This window comes from Rissa tridactyla, chromosome 2, assembly GCF_028500815.1.
Source record: "Rissa tridactyla isolate bRisTri1 chromosome 2, bRisTri1.patW.cur.20221130, whole genome shotgun sequence".
Classification (NCBI taxonomy): domain Eukaryota; kingdom Metazoa; phylum Chordata; class Aves; order Charadriiformes; family Laridae; genus Rissa; species Rissa tridactyla.
In genome coordinates, this window is record NC_071467.1 from 130,987,696 (window position 1) to 131,005,242 (window position 17,547).

The 17,547-nt window shown below is 49.3% G+C and overlaps 2 protein-coding genes across 4 annotated transcripts; both read left to right on the top strand.

Annotated features, from left to right (window-relative positions):
• Window positions 1–3,713: 3,713 nt before the first annotated feature.
• Window positions 3,714–7,276, top strand: HOXA10 (homeobox A10). The gene is made up of 2 exons (XM_054192878.1): window positions 3,714–4,547; window positions 5,985–7,276. Exons 1-2 carry the CDS (start codon window positions 3,722–3,724, stop codon window positions 6,257–6,259), a joined length of 1,101 nt encoding a protein of 366 aa, XP_054048853.1. The 5' UTR covers window positions 3,714–3,721; the 3' UTR covers window positions 6,260–7,276.
• A 5,297-nt stretch (window positions 7,277–12,573) lies between these two features.
• HOXA9 (homeobox A9) lies at window positions 12,574–15,525 on the top strand. 3 transcript variants are annotated; one of them, XM_054192879.1, is made up of 3 exons: window positions 12,574–13,447; window positions 13,922–14,189; window positions 14,615–14,753. In XM_054192879.1, exons 1-2 carry the CDS (start codon window positions 12,895–12,897, stop codon window positions 14,173–14,175), a joined length of 807 nt encoding a protein of 268 aa, XP_054048854.1. In that variant the 5' UTR covers window positions 12,574–12,894; the 3' UTR covers window positions 14,176–14,189; window positions 14,615–14,753. The 3 variants fall into 3 exon arrangements, 2 of the variants coding, with proteins under 2 accessions (XP_054048854.1, XP_054048855.1); XR_008465061.1 differs by having other exon boundaries at window positions 12,580–13,447; window positions 13,911–14,189; XM_054192880.1 differs by lacking the exon at window positions 13,922–14,189 and having other exon boundaries at window positions 12,819–13,447; window positions 14,615–15,525.
• The last annotated feature ends 2,022 nt before the right edge of the window (window positions 15,526–17,547 follow it).

The window sequence follows — 17,547 nt, forward strand, 5'->3', positions numbered from 1 at the left end:
TCCAGAAAAAGAAAAAAAAAAATAGAGAGAGAGAAATCTGGCACACACGCACGTTCCCGACAACTGACAGTTCCAATATTAAATAACTATACCCTGATTGCATTAATTTTTGGAGCTGAATAAAATGTAATCCACAGCTATATTGTCAGATAGGCGGCGCATGCACTCCTGCCACAGACTGCAAGGCCGTTTACGTTTTCACAAATTGCAGTTTGCCCGTGTCTACAAATAAAAGCATATTTTAATTAGCTCGCAAAATGCGTCTCTGGATTAACAGTGCTGATCTTTTGGGTTATATGGGCCAATAATAAAAAGATAAATCACGGTTTAACACGATACATTTTGAGTTTTCCAGTCAGAGTTTTCTTAGGCTGAGCTGTCGGTTTTTATTTATTCCCTTTTTGTTTTTAATTTTAGTCCAACCAATAAAACGGCTTAACGACGCTATTAATGCATCTATTATATTTTTCTTAGATCAATAAAGTTTTATTTTGATAGCGTTGTCTACGTACGCAGTGAATTTAGATTCTCCGCGAAAGCACCTTCTCGCCGGTTTTGATATTTATCAGAATTTTATTTGCTCGGTTTTATAGACCCTCGGACAGCTTTACTTACAGAAGTAGAATTAAAAAGAAAGTATTTTTCGTCCCCTGGCGTCCACAATATTCTTTAAAATTTCTTTTAAATAGGGGTTAAGCTCCAAGGGACACGTTGTTAAGCGCTGGAAATGCAGTAGCTACACCCAGCGCATGCCAAATTAGCTCAGTTTAGTCAGAATTGACCATTATCTTTTATAGTTACGAATCAAGTGAACATTATTAGTTTTACTTCACTGGGTTTGATGATGCTGGTTACTATTTGCCTTGGCCTTGTTAGCGATTAAAGAAAGCGGAGATAATGCAACGCCGAGCTGAGTTCATGATCTAGACGGAGTCAGTGCCTTGACCATCAAACCGGCACCATTCGCGGCAATCAACACCACAACACACGGCCTTGCCGGACCCGAGACGGGGGGCAAACCCCACAAAACCGAGGAGAGGGGGCTAAAGAAAACTTAAAACGTTCCAAATTGTCCCTGGCTTCCGTGCCTTTTGTCTGATTTCCCTGCATTAGCTCGCAGAGAGGGAGAAAAAGCCAACTACTGTTTCTTCCGATGCATTTCGAGTCGTTTTACTCCGGCTGACAAGGACTGCAACGTACTTTTATAGGCCTTTCCCTGCATTAATCCAATTTTTAAAAGGGAGCTGCTTATTTTAAAAACAGCTTTGGAAGGATTTCAAGTGTTGCTCCTCGGTTCCGTATGGCTTTTAGGTTTGCAATCCATTTCTATTTAATTTGGCAAATGCAAAATAAACATACCGCAAGAGCGGACTTCCCCGGAGTAATTTTTATACCTGAGTTGTGTAGAGAAATGTATTTGGAAGGCGGCGTTGGGGCTCACGTTTCATTTTATTTAGATCTGTATTTATAACGCTAAGCCTATTGATAATAGCCTTCCTGTATACCAGCCAATAAACCGGTGCCTTATATGGTATTAATTTTGTTAGCAGTGATATGGCCCTCATAGGAATCTGATAAGGGTTTGTCCATCGCACATTAACACATCGCGGGGTTAGTCGGCTTGGGGAAATGCAAACAATATTATAGTAGGAAATGCGAGGAAAACAAAACAAAACAAAACAAAACTCGAAGGGTTTTTTTTTCTATAGGCTGTGGGATCGACGCCTGCCACCGCATCCCACGGGCCAGTCAGAAGGGAGCCGCGCTGCGGTGCTGGCCCCATCACGCTGGAAAAATCAGACGCCTTTTCCCGTAAAGGTTTAACGGGTATCGCGAAGTTGTAGCAGCCTCTGCCTGCCCCGGCGCTTCCCGCGGGCGCGGAGGGAGGCTGCGGGGGGGGACGACCGCTGGCTCGGCTCGCCCGCGGGAAGGGACACTCGCCTCCCGCCGCACGCAGGGACTCCTCGGGGGGAACGTCACGCTGTGGAAAAAGCATTTCCTCGTGGCAGGCAAACTGCGGGACGAGACCACGTGGGGCTTGACAGATCCGTGGGACGGGGGGGTGGTGGGGGGAAAGGGCCGCCCCAGCCCCTGCCCCACGCTGCTCCCCGGGGCAGTTTGAACGCCGAGGGTAGGCGCCGGGGGATGCGGGGTGAGGGGGGACGCGGGTGCCGGGGGATGGGGGGCGCCGCGCCCGCCCCATCGCCACCCCGCCCGGCAAGCAGCAGCCCCGGCGCCGCCGCCAGCGGCCTCCCGGGGCACGGCAACCGGGTGCAAGGCAGCGGCTCTGGCCGGGGACGGCGCTGAAACCCGGGCGGCCGGCAGCCACTCTCCCCTTCGCGCCCTGTTGGAAGCGGAGCCCTGTCGGCCGCTGCTTCCCTGGGCAGCGTGCGGGAGAGAGGAGCGAGCTCTTTTCCTTAGGGATGTGCAGGGAGTACTGGGAGCACCCCTTGTCTAAAAAGCCCTTAGTTTCGCGGGCCAGGCAGTGAGGCGACTTCCAAATGGCATAGGCGAGAGATGATGGAAGTGAAAGCAAGCCATCATTAAGCGATTCATTAGAAAATCTATCTGTCTCTCTGTCTGCGTCCCTGTCTGTCTACTGTCTGTCTGCTACCTCCGCCACAATTACATATTGACTGGACAGGGCTTGTCTAATATCTCAGGATTCATCTGCTTACTCTTCTTTCTATTATTTAGTACAGTGCTTGTGAAAGAGACGGTGCTTTTGAAGAAGCGAAAAGTGAATGACCCAAATGGGGGAGGGAGGGCAGGGATATAAAAATGATCGCCCAAATATAAACACATCAATAAACAGGGTGCGCAGCATCCTGCGAGGATCCATTTGAACTGCTCGCGTCTGGATTCTTTCTGTGGCATATGTCTGGCTTTATATTTTAAATGGTAATCAGACCTCGGGAAGAATCCACCGTTAACTAAAGCATTAGGAGCTGCAACCGCACAATCAATCCTCCCAGAGTGGCATTGCTCCCTAAGAGATTCTTCAGCGCAGCAGCGAGCATTTTATCTCCAGGAAATTTAAGCCCAGCCTGGCGGTGATGTTAGGCTGGAAGCAACCCCCTTCCTCAGTAGTTTAACGCGAGAGGCACCAGGCCCCTTTACGGTTTCCAATGATCCGTGATAAACAATAACACGTCTTTTATTTCTTAAAAAACGAGACAATCAAATAAAATGAGCACAGCCTGAGCATAAAACACCGGGCGAGCCGTGGCTTTATTAATTTCGTGAGACACATAGGCTGTGCAGGGAGGTGAGCAGGCATCGCTGCCGGAAAACCCAACCGCGGGGAGAGAGGAGCGATAGTAAAAGCTTCATCTGGACACGGCTTCAGCCTAGGTATAATAAACATCAGGACCGCCGGGCTATTTTATAGCGGTGCGTGTGATAAGAGAGGAAGAAAACTTGGAGCCAGGACCAGCAAAGCCCTCTCCTTCCCCTTCCCCTTCCCGGGAGCCGGGGCTCCCGCCCAGGCGCAGGCACTCGCCCATGTGGGCGAAGCGTGCGCGCCTGTGTGTATGGAAATCCATATTACATATTAATATACATCTATCTCCCAAATTCAGAGGTCGACCTGAGAGCAGCTCGGTGCATACGAAACCAGACGGGGAGGGGTTGCTGGGGAGGCCCGGGCTTCCATTGGCTGCAAGCGTCTGCCGTGGTGCGGGGGTATCTCTAATCATATTCAGCATGTTTTGCACAAGAAATGTCAGCCAGAAAGGGCTATCTGCTCCCTTCGCCAAATTATTCCACAACAATGTCATGCTCCGAGAGCCCGGCTGCAAACTCTTTTTTGGTAGACTCCTTGATCAGCTCGGGCAGAGGGGAAGCGGCGGGAGCAGGAGGCGGAGGCGGAGGAGGAGGCGGCTACTACCCCAACAGTGGTATCTACCTGCCACAAGCGTCCGATCTGTCCTACGGGCTGCAAAGCTGCGGACTTTTCCCCGTTTTGAGCAAACGCAATGAAGGTACTTCTCAAAGCATGGTCCCCAGCTCGCACCCCTACGTGTCAGGGATGGAAGTGTGGCTAGACCCCCCCCGGTCCTGTCGCATGGAAGAGCCGGAGAGCCAGCAGGCCACCTCGTGCTCCTTCGCTCCAAGCATTAAGGAGGAGAGCTCCTACTGCCTCTATGACTCAGAGAAATGCCCCAAGGGCTCGGCCGCCACGGACCTCGCTCCCTTCCCCCGGCTGAGCGCCGAGGCCGGCCCGGCCGGCGGCGGCGGCGGCGGTGGGGTCCCGGTCCCGGGCTACTTCCGCCTCTCCCAGGCTTATGGCACCTCCAAGAGCTACGGCGCGGGGTCGGCCGGGGCTGCCCCCTTCCCTCCGCAGCCCCCCGGCCGCTTCCAGACGCCTCCATCTTTGCCTCCCGTCCCGGACGCGGGGAGGAAGGAGGACGAGGAGCGCTCCCCCAGCCCCTTGGCGTGTGTCTCCCAGAGGGAGGACGAGACTCAGGCTTCATCTTCCACCGCAGAGGAGCTCTCTCCAGCTCCGTCGGAGAGCAGCAAAGCCTCTCCCGAGAAAGAGCCCGTAGGTAAGCGAATGATGATGGTGATGTTTGTTTTGTTTTGGTTTTTTTTTTTTTTAAAAAAAAGGAGAAAAGAAAGCGGTTGAGGATCATAGTGGCATCGCGATGCGAAAGGAAGATCCCAGCTGCCCCGCGGGGCTGCCAAGAAGCGCTGCTCAGACTGACCTTCTGAACTTTGTAATATTCGGGCATGGGGTTGCCGTAAAAATTAATGTCCATCCTATAGTTTAAAACCCTTGGAGCCTCCGTTCTGGGCGACTTTAGCCTGCATGCTGCTTAAACATATAGAAAAACAAGATCAATCTTTCCCCTGTGATGTGAAGGTGCCTACCAGATAACAGAGATGTTTGTAAAGCATCCAAAATAAGCAATAGGCAGTGCCAATAAATAAACCTATTAACGCGGTAAGTTATATTTTACGATCCAGAATGCTTTTCGGAATAACAGCCGCGCTGAAATGTGCCATCTATGAACTGCTATCAAATTAGACTGATGAATGCACCGCGAATATCCTTCAGCGTCTACACTAGATAACAGGGCTGTTATTTATTCATTTGCTTATTTATTTCCCTTTCGGGCCCCCATGGCAAAAAAAAAAAAATCTCCCCTTCCCTGGGCGGCAGACTTTTCAGACTCTTCTCTCCGGCCGCATTTCAGACGCCCTGTTATTCCTTCAGGCGCCCCGTTGGAAAATAATAAGATCAAAACAAAACAAAAAAAAAAAAAAGAAAGCGGAAAACTACCAGAGAGCCAACCCCAAACCACGAACCACCCCGAGCCATCGAGGGATCGGTGTTACCTCTTTCTCAGCCGGTTCCACTGATAGGAATAAACACCCTGCAGCGGGGGATTTTTAATATCTTTTTGGTGGTTTTGGTTATTTTTTTCCTCCCCCGAAATGGTTGGAAAAGAGATGGTCGGGGCGACGCTCCCCGGGAAGGCAGGGGCTGGAGGCAGGGAGGCTCCGTCTCCCCAGCTCACCTTGTTTTCCGCCTCCAGAGCACACTTACAAAGTTCAGATCCGCAGGCTTTGTTTTTTTTGAAGCAGGTGCCTGGGGGGCGCGGGGGGTGAAAACCGACCCCAGGCCACTCACCAAACCGTCCCTCAGTAACAGTGGGCTCGGAGCGGCCGAGAGGGAGCGGGCAAAAGCCTGTTTTGGGGGGTCGGAGATGGGCTGCCCAACGGGACAGGCTGCCCTGCCGGAGGCTCCCCGTAGCTTTTGGAGCAGAGGCAGAATTTCCCGGGAGGACCTTTGGGAAACCTCTTGGAAGCTCTCGGTTCCCACAAGGACACCCCGCATTCCAACTCCCCACAGCTGGCGGAGAGAGCCCCCCGCACACACACACACAGAGATGCTCCATCCACCCTCTCCCCTCCCACCCCCCCAGCTCTTCGCCTTCCTACCCGCTGGTAACGTCCCTTTTTTACTTTCTCAAAACTAGGCAATTCAAAAGGAGAAAATGCAGCAAACTGGCTCACGGCAAAAAGTGGCAGAAAGAAACGGTGCCCCTATACCAAGCATCAAACTCTCGAGCTGGAAAAGGAGTTTCTATTCAATATGTACCTGACTCGTGAGCGTCGCCTAGAGATCAGCCGCACAGTCCACCTCACAGACAGACAAGTTAAAATCTGGTTTCAGAACCGCAGAATGAAACTGAAGAAAATGAACAGAGAGAATAGGATTCGTGAGCTCACAGCCAACTTTAATTTCTCTTGATGAACCTATAAACACATCTTTATGGTTTAAAGAGCCAGTATCATTTTCCTAGGCTGTAGTCATCCGCACCTGTATGGATTAACGATTTTTAGGCGTTCTCAATATGTCCTTAACCTCTTAAGAGCTACTTTGGGGTGGGGGGGAGGACTAAAGCCACGCTAATGCACAAAATGCCGCGCGTGGACCTCCCCGCTTCCTTCGGCCTTCCCCGGGGCCGATTTATTCCTTTAAGCTTTGAAACACAGAAATACCATTTCAGGAGCTGCAAATATCTTTCTCCTCTGAAATCTCTCTCTGAAAAGTAAACAAGCTCGGTTAAAGGCGCATTCTTTTAAATTATAAGCGGTGTAACGTGGACTGTACGTAGCTGCAGAATGAAGAATTTAAGCCTCGCCATATTTCTATACATTGGGTACTTTTCCCCCCTCCGTTTTCCTTTTCTCCCCCCTCCCCCCGTTTTTCTTCGAAAAGCAGGACTTACAATAATGAAATGCAGGCATCCTTTAAAAGGGCTTCATGGGAACGGGTGTTAAGAGCGATTTTTTTTTTTTTTTTGCTTTACCTTAAAAGTCAATATTACAGCTTTAAAATTGGCCAGGAAAATGAAATCTCTTCTCTTTAAAGGTATAAAAGAGTTCGTGTTGCTCATGGACTAAATTATGACACTTACCTCTGAATTTCTCTCGCTCTTTCTGGTTGTAGATATTTACTTAATGTAGTTTTGCTTAAATATGTGGAATTAGTGATCTTTTTTTGTCTATAAATAACGTTACCTTTGGTAACGCATGACAAGCACACATAAATTCCCCCTTGAGAAGACAGTAGTCACTTTTTCCTCACTAATTTCACTGAAAAGTATATATCCTGAACATCAGAAGGACTTTCTGAGCCAGAGTCTGAGATTGCGAGGGAGAATATGTTCGTCTTCCTTTATACTGTGAAGTTACATGCATTAAAGGGTCAAACATATAGGTGAAAAAAATTTAAAAAGAGAAAAAAAAGAAAGAAGGGGAAAAACTATAAATACAGATATGTATAAATGTCTATTATTATTAAAATGCCGGTACTGTTTTAAGCAAATGCATTCTATCGTTATTATAAATGTTAGTTCTAGCTATATCTAGTTCTTACCTTAAATCGGAATAAATTAATATTGTAATGCTGCTGTGCGTGAAAAAGACGATGTTTATGTTCTCATAGAAGAATAAAAAACCGTGGAATGAATCCTTTTAATTTTACCTCTTTTTGTGACTGTTTATCCTCAGGTTCTACTTTATGTCTTCGAGAACTTTTACAACAGGAATAGTTGCCTAAACCCCCTGCAATTACTTTAGGAATCTATTTAAATATTACCTAGACGGTCGTAATTTGTCTGGGCCATATAGCGATGGTGCTCTAAGGTTTGTCGGCTTTTGTTCAGTTTTATGACTTGCTAGTATATCTGGATTGTTGCTGTCTTGAACGAGTGGTTTCAGTTGACTGAGGAGCTGCATAGACTGAGGAAGCAAATTACTATTTCTTGAGGGTAGGGAAACGATTTTTTATTATATTTTTTTTTTTTAATCAAACACCTACAAGTGTGCGGAGATGTTTAACTCCAGAGGACGGTGACAAAAATCTAGCTTTATCTCAGGGCTGAGAAGAAATCGTAAAGGTGAGCGCATGGGGGTGGGGGGGGACCCCAGCCTCGTCTCCCTGCCAGCGGGCCCCTCCAGACAAGGCTACTCCCTACCTGGCTGCATGTGGACATGTGGAAGGGCTTATTACACCCAGGCTGCTTTTTTTTTTTTTTTTTTTTTTTTTTTTTGCATCCTCCCTTCCTTGCTGCATGTTTAGCTAATAGACTCTTGCACAAAGGGAAGGCAAAAGGAGGGCTGGGAGAAGAGCCACAGCTAATGCTTCTTTGCAGGGTATGTGTGTGCCGGGAGGAGGGGGGACAGACTTTGAACCCGGGCTTACTGGGAGCCGTTAGCTTTTCATGATGTAACATTGCCGTGCACGGCCTTTTTCTTCCCGATTGCATCTGCATGGAGAGGCGAAAGCTGCCCGGGGGTGGGGTGGGGGGTGTGTGTTATTATATTTCTCTCTTGTTTTCATTAACCCACCCGAGGCTGGCCGGGGGGCGCGGAGGGGCGCCGGCGGGGCGGGCGAGAGGGATGTTTTAGTCACGTTTCTGGTTTTATTTTCGTAGCGGGATCCTTGCGTTAAAGACCACGGCAATGGGGAAAGTAATTATTAGCGCCTGAGAACTGCTCTGTGGTTTAGGTAGTTTCATGTTGTTGGGGCTCCACCTTTCTCTCTACAGCACGAAACTGCCTTAATTACTTCAGTTGATATCATCACCAGGTATGCTTGGTGCGAGGGTCTTTTCTGCCCGAAGAAATCTTAGCACTGAAGTGATCTGTAGGCGTCAAGTCCCAATGCCATTGTTCCCCATCTGCAACGGAGCCTCCTTTGATTCCTCAGATAAACACGGCAGCCGAGGGGGGAAGCTTGACAAGTTCTTCAAGGTTAGATAGCTCCTAAGCGAGTCCCTGCCTGCTTGCGGGATTTTAATATATCTCGTAGGCTGCATTCAAGGTCAGGTGCGTTTTTGCATTCTGCTCGGCGTGGGTCGAGCTCGGGGCGGGGGGGCGGGGGGGCCGGGGGACGGGAGGGGGGGCATGTCGGCGGGGTGGGTGCTGTTTTTATTTTTCTGTCTGGATTTATTAAAAAAACAGAGACCCAAAAGGCTGCTTGGGGGAGGGGGGTGGGGAGAGATCAAGTCTGCCGGCCCCACTCCGCGCAACAGCACAAACAAGGCCCGGGAGCGCAGGGCCCGCGGCCGGGAGGACCCGACTCGCGGCGGGGGTGCTCGGCCCCACAGGCGGTTCTCACCCCCCGACACCCGTGGGGGGTGGCTGGTGCCCGCCGGGGCCTGTGGCAGGGCTCCGCCGTCCCCGCACCGCCGCCCGTCGGGCCCGCTCCCCCGAGGCTGCCCCGCAAGGCCTCGGTTACGATCACGATTGCGGCGCGGGTGCGGGCGCTCTCCGCGGCGGCGGAACGGGCAACAGCGACCTCTCCGGGCCCGCAGCCACCGCCGCCGCCGCCTTTTGTTGTCCGCAGCGCGACCGCGGGCAGGGGCGGCCTCCCGCCGGGCCCTCAGCGCCGGCACGGCAGCGGAAAGGCAGGGAAGGGAAAGGGCAGAAAGCTCACTCGTTGGGGGACTTTATTTCTATTTATTGTTTTTAGTGGCCGGGATTATTTTTGCCTAAAAAAAAAAAATTAAAAGAAACATCGACAGAACAAACTACAAACTTTTTCGAAACTCCGGGCTGGGCTGCAAGGAGCTCAGAGGAGTTCAGATAGCGGATTTTAGCTAGAGCTATCCTAGCCGCTTCCTTAGAGGAGGAGACGTCCTCGGCTGGGGCAGGAGAAGAGCTCTACGTCGCAGTCAAATTTAAGTGCTTGTGGCTGCCTCTACACACACTGTGCGCCTGACGGGCTTTCTGCTGGGTCTTGTGTACGTACAGGGTGTGTATTTACAGTGTATATGTCTGTGCGTGCCTCTATGGCGTTTGTTTGTACATAGGTTTGCCTCTGCCCTTTATTTCCCATTTGAATTGCATCATCCTGATTTTGGACCGCTTCCCCCAAATTCTGAGTCATTTTTTCTCTCCGCTGTGCCAAAAACACCTCCGTGCATTCGTAGCACCGGCGATTCCGTGAGAGAGGTTTGCAGTGGCAGGAAACCCTAGGAAAAGGCGATCCTGAACTTCCCGTTCAGGGAAGAGACCGACAACGCCCGCGGATTCCTGCTCCGCGCCCGAGTACACTCCGCGCCTCCGCGGTGCGTGGCTAATGAAGCAGGGCTTGCAGATGCCCCCAGCTTAAAAAACGACGGGGCCCTTCCTGTTGCAGCCGGGGGTAAGAGCTAGGGAATGGGAGCTCTGCTGATTTGATTATATCGGGATGGAGGGCAGAGAGTATTTTTATTTAGGCACGATCGCTCCAGCGGTGCTTCGTTCCTGGGAATTCCGATTTCATGTCACAATTTGATGTAGAGGTCTGTCTTTGCCCGGTTTGGGGTGTAAGGGTGTAAGCCACCAAAACCTTAACTAATTTGCAAGGCAAATTGTACGAAGCCCCCGCTGTCCCCACTAGCCCTGGTGGCTCGTATGAAAAACGTACTTTGGGGAAAAATGGGTGTAAAAGGACGAAGAGAGAGGCGAATGCTCCAGCGTTGTTATCAGCAACGTGACCGCGTGAAAAATGTCTGTAATTATTTACTATATTTTATCTCTGGCTTTCTGTACACCCTCTCCTGCCGCTTAGATGCCGGCAGTGAACAAACGCAGAATTTTACAGGGAAATAAAAATGCAGGCGCGTTCTCTTAAACGTTGCTGTTATTGTTATTCATTTGCTATTATTTTTGGTGAGGAACCAAAAAAATGAAACCCGCTGCAAGTTGAGAACCCAAATTCGAATATAAACATTCAGGACTCCTGCAGCTAAGATTATTTTTTCTGAATGGAAAAAGGAAGTTCTACAATCACATTTCACCACAGCTGACTCTTAATAATAAATACAAATGACGTCGAGTTCCGTCTTTCCAGGAAAGAAATACAATTATTTTTTTCTATTACGGCGTGTCTATAGAATGGCCACAAAAAACAACAGAGGAGAGCTTTATTTGCATTTTTTAAATTGTTAGAAAATAACGGGCTCCTTGTTTGTGGAAACCTTGCAACTGTTCCGTAATTTTCGAACTCTAATGGGGGATAATAGTTTCATTATGGGTCTTTGTAATCTTGAATGGGGGGAGAGAGCGTTGTTAAAATAGGATCTCCGTAAGATTTCGGATTAAACTGTTGGGAAGACATGAAAAGAAAAAGAAAGAGAGGAGGAGAGAGAAGGAGAGAGGGGGAGAGAGGGAGCGAGACAGCCCACATAGCGATGTAAAACTAATTAAAACCACACTTTCGCATGCACAATATTTACACGTGATTTTAATTATTACTCAGCCGTCCCTACTACTTGCTGGGCTCTATTTTCAATAAAAGATATTTCGAGTAAACTGAGCCTCTCGCGGAGATTTTTTGTGCCCCCTGCAGCCCCACTGACCGCGCTCCTTCGCCAACCGCGGGGACAAACAGCGTGAGCGTCCGCCGGAGAAAAATCAGGGAGTCACAGGCGTATTTGCAAAGCGCTCAGCCAGGACTTTAATTCCTAACACTGGACTTGGATCTGGCCGCCTCTTACTTTCCCCCCGCGCACCCTCCCCTCCTTCTGCGGAGGACTGTAACCCTCCGCTCGGTTTCCGATGCCGCTAAGCGTGCGTCCTGCAGTCAAAGGAGGTGCCAGCAAATAACTAACTATATTTGCACATAAATTTGATTCACCAGAATGCGGGGACGGCCGACTGCGAGCGCCCCTTTGATAGCCGCCCTGAGAAGCGGGGTGCCTTTCGGCAGCGGGGAGACGGGGCTTTTTCTCCCCTTTCCCCCCGCTGCTTGCCTGCATAGTTAAAGAATTAATCGTAGCGATAAATACCGCCGCCCGGCTCTACCCGCGCTCCGTCCCTCCCGGCCGGGACGGCTGCTCCGTTCCGCTCCGGAGCTCCGGCCGCCGCCGCCCGGCCCCGGCTCCTCTCCCCGGCCTGGCGAGGGGGCTCCCCGGTCACCGCGGCCCCGTCCAAGGGCAGGGGCAGGCGGTGCGGGGAGGACGAGGAGGGTGTTTCGGTCACTGCCGCGCTCTGCCCGGGTGGTGAAGTGCAGTTTGGTGCGGGCCAAGCCTAATATACGGAGCCAGCGCCTGCCCCGGTCCTCCTCCGGCCGGGCGGGGAGGGCCGGCTCGGCGGCGCGGTTTACGGAAAGGGGATACGTTGAATTTGACTTTCCGCTGCCAGCTCCGAGCCGAACTGAACGGTATTATTTACAGTGAGTTCCCAAACTAAACACAATAGTATAATTTAACCTTTCCAAGCACTCGTAAATTTTTACGGCTGTGAAACACAGCGATGCAAATGAGCGCGCTCATAGTTACTGACTTAATAACAACCCCGTGGCTCCCGAAACAATAACTCCTTATGAAATATAATAAATATATATTTAAATACAGTATACCGCAACTGCTATTTTGCTTTTTTTATTGCTTCAATTATTGTATAATTTTATGTGAAGGTCTCCGATCACAAGGGTGGTGGTTTTGTGTTGTTTTTTTTTTTTTTTCGCGGGGAACACGACCCACTGATGGGATGATTAATTATGATATAAAATAGTCCGCTTAAACGAAAAAAAAAAAAAAGAGGAAAGAGAGAGAGAGAAAGAGGGAAAGGGGGGGCTGTAATACGGAATCTGATCTTTTAATCTCAGTTGGCCGCAATTAAAACAAACCCCGCCGTATAACTCCAATATCCCTTTGCATAAAAACATATGGCCTCGCTATAAAAATTATGGCTGGAAAACACTGACCCATTAATAGCCCGCGGACTGATTTATACTTTATTGTTCTGCTCCCCCCGCCACGTGACCGGGGCAGCCAATGGGCGCCCGGGCTGCCCTCAACTTATTACTGACTCTACTTCTCCGCCAGCACCAAGTTGTTACGTGAAACCCGCAGCCCCGAACCGCGGCGGGTCCGCCGCCCGCCCGCCATGTCGGCTCCCGGGACCCTCAGCAATTACTACGTGGACTCCTTCCTGGTGGCGGAGGGGGACGAGCTGGCGGCGCCCCGCTACGCCCCCGCCCCGCTGGGGCCGCCGCCGCCGCCGCCACCGCGGCCGGCGGGGCTGGCCGAGCACCCCGAGCTGGCCCCCTGCAGCTTCCAGCCCAAGGCGCCCGTCTTCGGCCCCCCCTGGAGCCCCGCGCACCCGGCCGGCGCCAGCGGCGTCCCCGCCGTCTACCACCACCCCTACGCGCACCACCAGGCACCGCCCGACGGCAGGTACATGCGTTCGTGGCTTGAGCCTGTGCCGGGCTCCTTGTCTTTCCCCGGGTTACCTACCGGCAGGCATTACGGCATTAAACCTGAACCGCTGGCGGCCAGGAGGGCTGACTGTACCACGTTTGACACTCACACTTTGTCTCTCTCTGATTATGCTTGTGGTTCTCCTCCAGTTGATAGGGATAAGCAAAGCCACGAAGGCGCATTCTCTGAAAGCAATGGAGAAAGTGAGGCAAACGGAGAGAAACCGCAGATCGATCCAAGTAAGTGGGACTGCGGGGGTAATGGACTTCAGGGCGCTGCGCCGGCGGCGGGGAGGTGTCGAAGCGCTGGGGCTAATTACGCGGCTAAGCACCGGCTGCCGCCGCCGCTCCGAGCTCGCCGGGGTCTGCCATCTGCAAAAGCCAGCGCTGCCTTTCGCAGGCTCGAACGGGATGTAGGATGGCTGGGGCTTTTCCAGGCTGAAAGGAAAACAAAAAACCCACCCGACAACTGCAACTTAAACAAAAAAAAAACCAAACAAAAACAAAAAGAAAGGCAAAACCTGCCCACTCCCGCCCCAGCCATCCCAGCAAACTCCAGCAGGACGTATTTGCATCCTAATCCTGCCCCGCCGCGCTCCCACGCGTGGGCAAAGGCCGGGGAGAAAGAGGGTGCTTAGAAAGCGTTGGATGGGAATCTGATCTTTTTTTTTTTTTTTTTTTTTTTTTTTTTTTTTTTCTTGAGACGGCTCGCAGGCCGGGGCGGCTGTTGCGGGGCTGAGAGCAGAAATCTCGCCGTTGACTTGGTGTCGTGTCCCCCCCCCGTCCCTTCCCCCTTCGTCTCGGTGGAAAACCCCGGGCTGGATGCTTCCAGGGCTGCGGGACTGGTGGCAGAGCGCCTCGGGATTGCTACCGCGATTAACGCCGTGCGAATAAGGGTGCTAAGCGGGCGAGGCTTTAATTCTGCCAGCTGTAGGCTGACTCGCCAGCTCCCTGGGTCTTGCCAGTGATGACACGGGAGAAGGTCGAAATTAAAATGTGAAACAATTTCGATGACATGTTGGTCTGGCTGGTCACTTCCCGGGCTGGCACTTCGGCGGGGGTGGGGGGGAGTCGGGGTGCGTGGGGAGGCCAGGAAGGAGGGAGGGAGCTAGCAGAGAGAGAGGAGGAGAAAGTATTTTAAAATTGCATCCTACAAACAATAAAAAAGGCGAGGGGAGGCGGGGGCGGTGGGGCTTTGCCGCGTGTGGTTGCGTGTGACCTCTCCATGTGTCTGTATTTTGGAGTCCATTGTGCCTCACCGTCCCTCTGTGCCTGGGGAAAGGAAAGCCACTTCCTAAACCCCACTATCGGGACACCTACGCGGCTGGTCCTGCGTGGGTCTCCCTCCCCAGCCCCCCTCAATTCCCCCGCCCCGAGCCTGAACTTCTCCTGTTGTTTTCGTTGTAGATAATCCAGCTGCAAACTGGCTCCACGCAAGGTCCACCAGGAAAAAGCGATGCCCTTACACCAAGCATCAGACGCTGGAACTGGAGAAGGAGTTTCTGTTCAATATGTATCTCACTAGGGACCGCAGATACGAGGTGGCCAGACTCCTCAATTTAACTGAGAGACAAGTGAAAATCTGGTTTCAGAACAGAAGGATGAAAATGAAGAAAATCAACAAGGATCGAGCGAAGGACGAATGATGGCGACATGCGGGTTACATTGAAAATGCATAAAGTAAAAAAAAAAAAAAAAAAAAAAAAAAAAAGTTGCAAACAAAACAAACAAACAAAATACTCCCCTCGAGCCCTGCCATGCAATGCGTCTGGGTCCAGGCCTCATTTTTTTCCCTTGGCAAATTCTGATAATGATTGTACCTTGATTGTCACAGAGGCCAGTTTGCCAGGAGAGGTACAGTAAGACTTTTAATTTTCTAATAGGAAAGAAAAAGGGGGCATTAGCACGAAAAGGCTGTTTAGCTGGCTTGTATAAATCTACCTGTTTCTTCACTTACGTCAAGAAAAAAAAAAGAAAAAAGCAAAAGAAAAAAACTACCTTTTCATAATGCACAACTATTTACGGACTGTATAGTTTAGTCTATGTAGTTAATTTTATTCGCTCTTTGCGCGGCAGAGATCTCTCTGCTCTAATACTTGAACACTGTGTTTTATTGTGGTAATTATGTTTGTGACTCAATTTATGTGCTTGGGTGCTGTACCGGATGTAATGGTGTAAGCTAGAATTCAATTTGAACTCAGGTTGTTTATTATAAAAATTGCATAGAGTATAGCTCTGTAGTGTATTAAGTCTTTTCTGTATAATTAGACAGTTAACCTTTGATTGTAAAATATATATTATATATCCCAATACACACACACACACAAAAAAAAAAAAAGTAGAAAAAAAGTTCGTCCGGGATGTCTGGGAATTACGGTTCTCAAAATATTGAAGCAAGTCATTTTAGTATGCACAGTTGATATATATATAGTACTGTCTTTGTCAGTTGTATATATAATCTATATATTAAAAAAAGTAAATAAACAGACTAGCTTAAATATTGTTTTTGCACCAGTGAGCAGTTATCAGATTTCGGAGCTATACGTATATGTGAAAAGGGTAACTACCTATGGTTTACGTTTTAATTTTAATCGAATGATTTGATGGTTATTGTAATGAAGGTTAATTTTATTGATAATAAATTATACGCTATAAAAACCTACATTTGGTTATTGTAAATTTGTATCGATTTAAAAAAAAATAAATCTGGGAAGTTATGTTGATGCAGAACGTACACTGTCTATTTTGAAATAGTTACCTCATGGCCTACTGACCAAATCATTGTGTTGAAATGATATTTAACTTTTTGCCAAATAAAATATATTGATTCTTTTACATTTTGTGACGTTCTAAGCTTATTAAAGGAGGGTTTTTTCCACGGCACACCAGCAGACGTGGCAGGGCTAGGGCAGCTGCGGAGGCCAGGCGAGTAGCAGTGTTATTTCTCAGCCAAGGCAAACCCACGGTTCTATAAACGCAGACCCCAGGTGATGAAAATTTGGGCTTATTTTCGTCCTAAACGAGCAGATTTAGGTCCTAAACGCCATTGCTTCGCTGAGAGGAGGCACGGCTTCCCCCCGCCTCTCCCGGGTAGAATTTGGGAAGCTGGTGCTTGCGGTGTGAGGATGGAGCCCCTTCGGATGGCAGTGGGGGCACGCTCCCCAGTTAACGCCGATTTAATAAATTCGTCTGGTGGGGCGGGGGGATTTAGGACCAAACCAAAATGTCCGACGTTCTTTAGCGCGGACAATAATGTAAATCAGCTCAGACAGCGACATTTAAGCTGAGATGGTTAATTAGCCTCCACCAGAAAACGTCCAGCACTAAGTGTGCTCCAGCAAGCTCTGTGAGAAGGCTCGCCTTATCAGCGCGTTCATTTTAAATTCCCTTCTAGAGATAATTGCCCATGCAAAATATGTTATTTCAAACGCCACACATTTTTTTCCTTCCCTTGCCTTCACGTTTGGTTTTATTATTTTTTATCATTTAAATGTCCCGTGGCAAATAAAAACAACCCTTGCATTTTACTAGCGCCTCGGATTATATATGTATGTATAGATAGATATGGATACAGATAAAATTTTACTGACAATTACGGTAGAATTTATGGTGTCAATATTGTTCTCTGATTTAGCCGAAGGAAAGAGCTGGGCTGGGAGCAGGCTAGAGCAGAGAAGGCAAAATAGGATTTATTTTTAAAAACAGAAGGAAGGTTTCTTTGGAGTGGAAGGTTTCCACACACACCCCCATTGCATCCACCCCTCCCCCGCCGCCCCAAGCCAAACCAAGCTCAGCAACAAAAGAAAATAGCGAAGTCTGTGAGCTTGCTGAAATTTACCCTTGTTTTGGGCGGACATCTTACTGTTCAGGGTAGATATCCTCCATACTATGAACGGCAGCACGCTCCTGCGCCATACTGACCCTTGTCTGCAAATATGTCGAATAACACTAAAAGCCTTCTTGTTTTACGGAGGTACACTTACATATATATATATATATGTATTTAAAGCAAAATAGGACGGAACACAGTTATGGTCTTGGCAGAAGTTGTTGTTAGGAAAATTCAGAGCCATACAGCGCAATAAAAGAAAATGACTGCTGTAACCGTTTATGGGGTGTAAAACGCTGCAGGGCTGAAGACAAAACTTAGGGAGCCGGCAAGAAGTTTACAGATGTGCAGAACTGCGGGAGAAAAAAAAAATAAAAAAAAAGCTTTCGGCTTCACCTTGGGGAAAAAAAAAAAAATCCGGGGTAAGATTTGATGAGTTCTAATTAGCAAAAGGGAGCTCGTTCTGGTGTGCACACACACAAAAAGCCCCTAATTGATCCCTGAGCCAGTA

Bases quoted from the DNA above. Each gene is read 5' to 3' on its own strand.
- HOXA10 (XM_054192878.1), top strand. From the start codon at position 3,722: ATGTCAGCCAGAAAGGGCTATCTGCTCCCTTCGCCAAATTATTCCACA. The intron at 4,548-5,984 runs GTAAGCGAATGA...TCTCAAAACTAG, and splicing joins TCCCGAGAAAGAGCCCGTAG to GCAATTCAAAAGGAGAAAAT.
- HOXA9 (XM_054192879.1), top strand. From the start codon at position 12,895: ATGTCGGCTCCCGGGACCCTCAGCAATTACTACGTGGACTCCTTCCTG. The intron at 13,448-13,921 runs GTAAGTGGGACT...GACGGCTCGCAG, and splicing joins GAAACCGCAGATCGATCCAA to GCCGGGGCGGCTGTTGCGGG.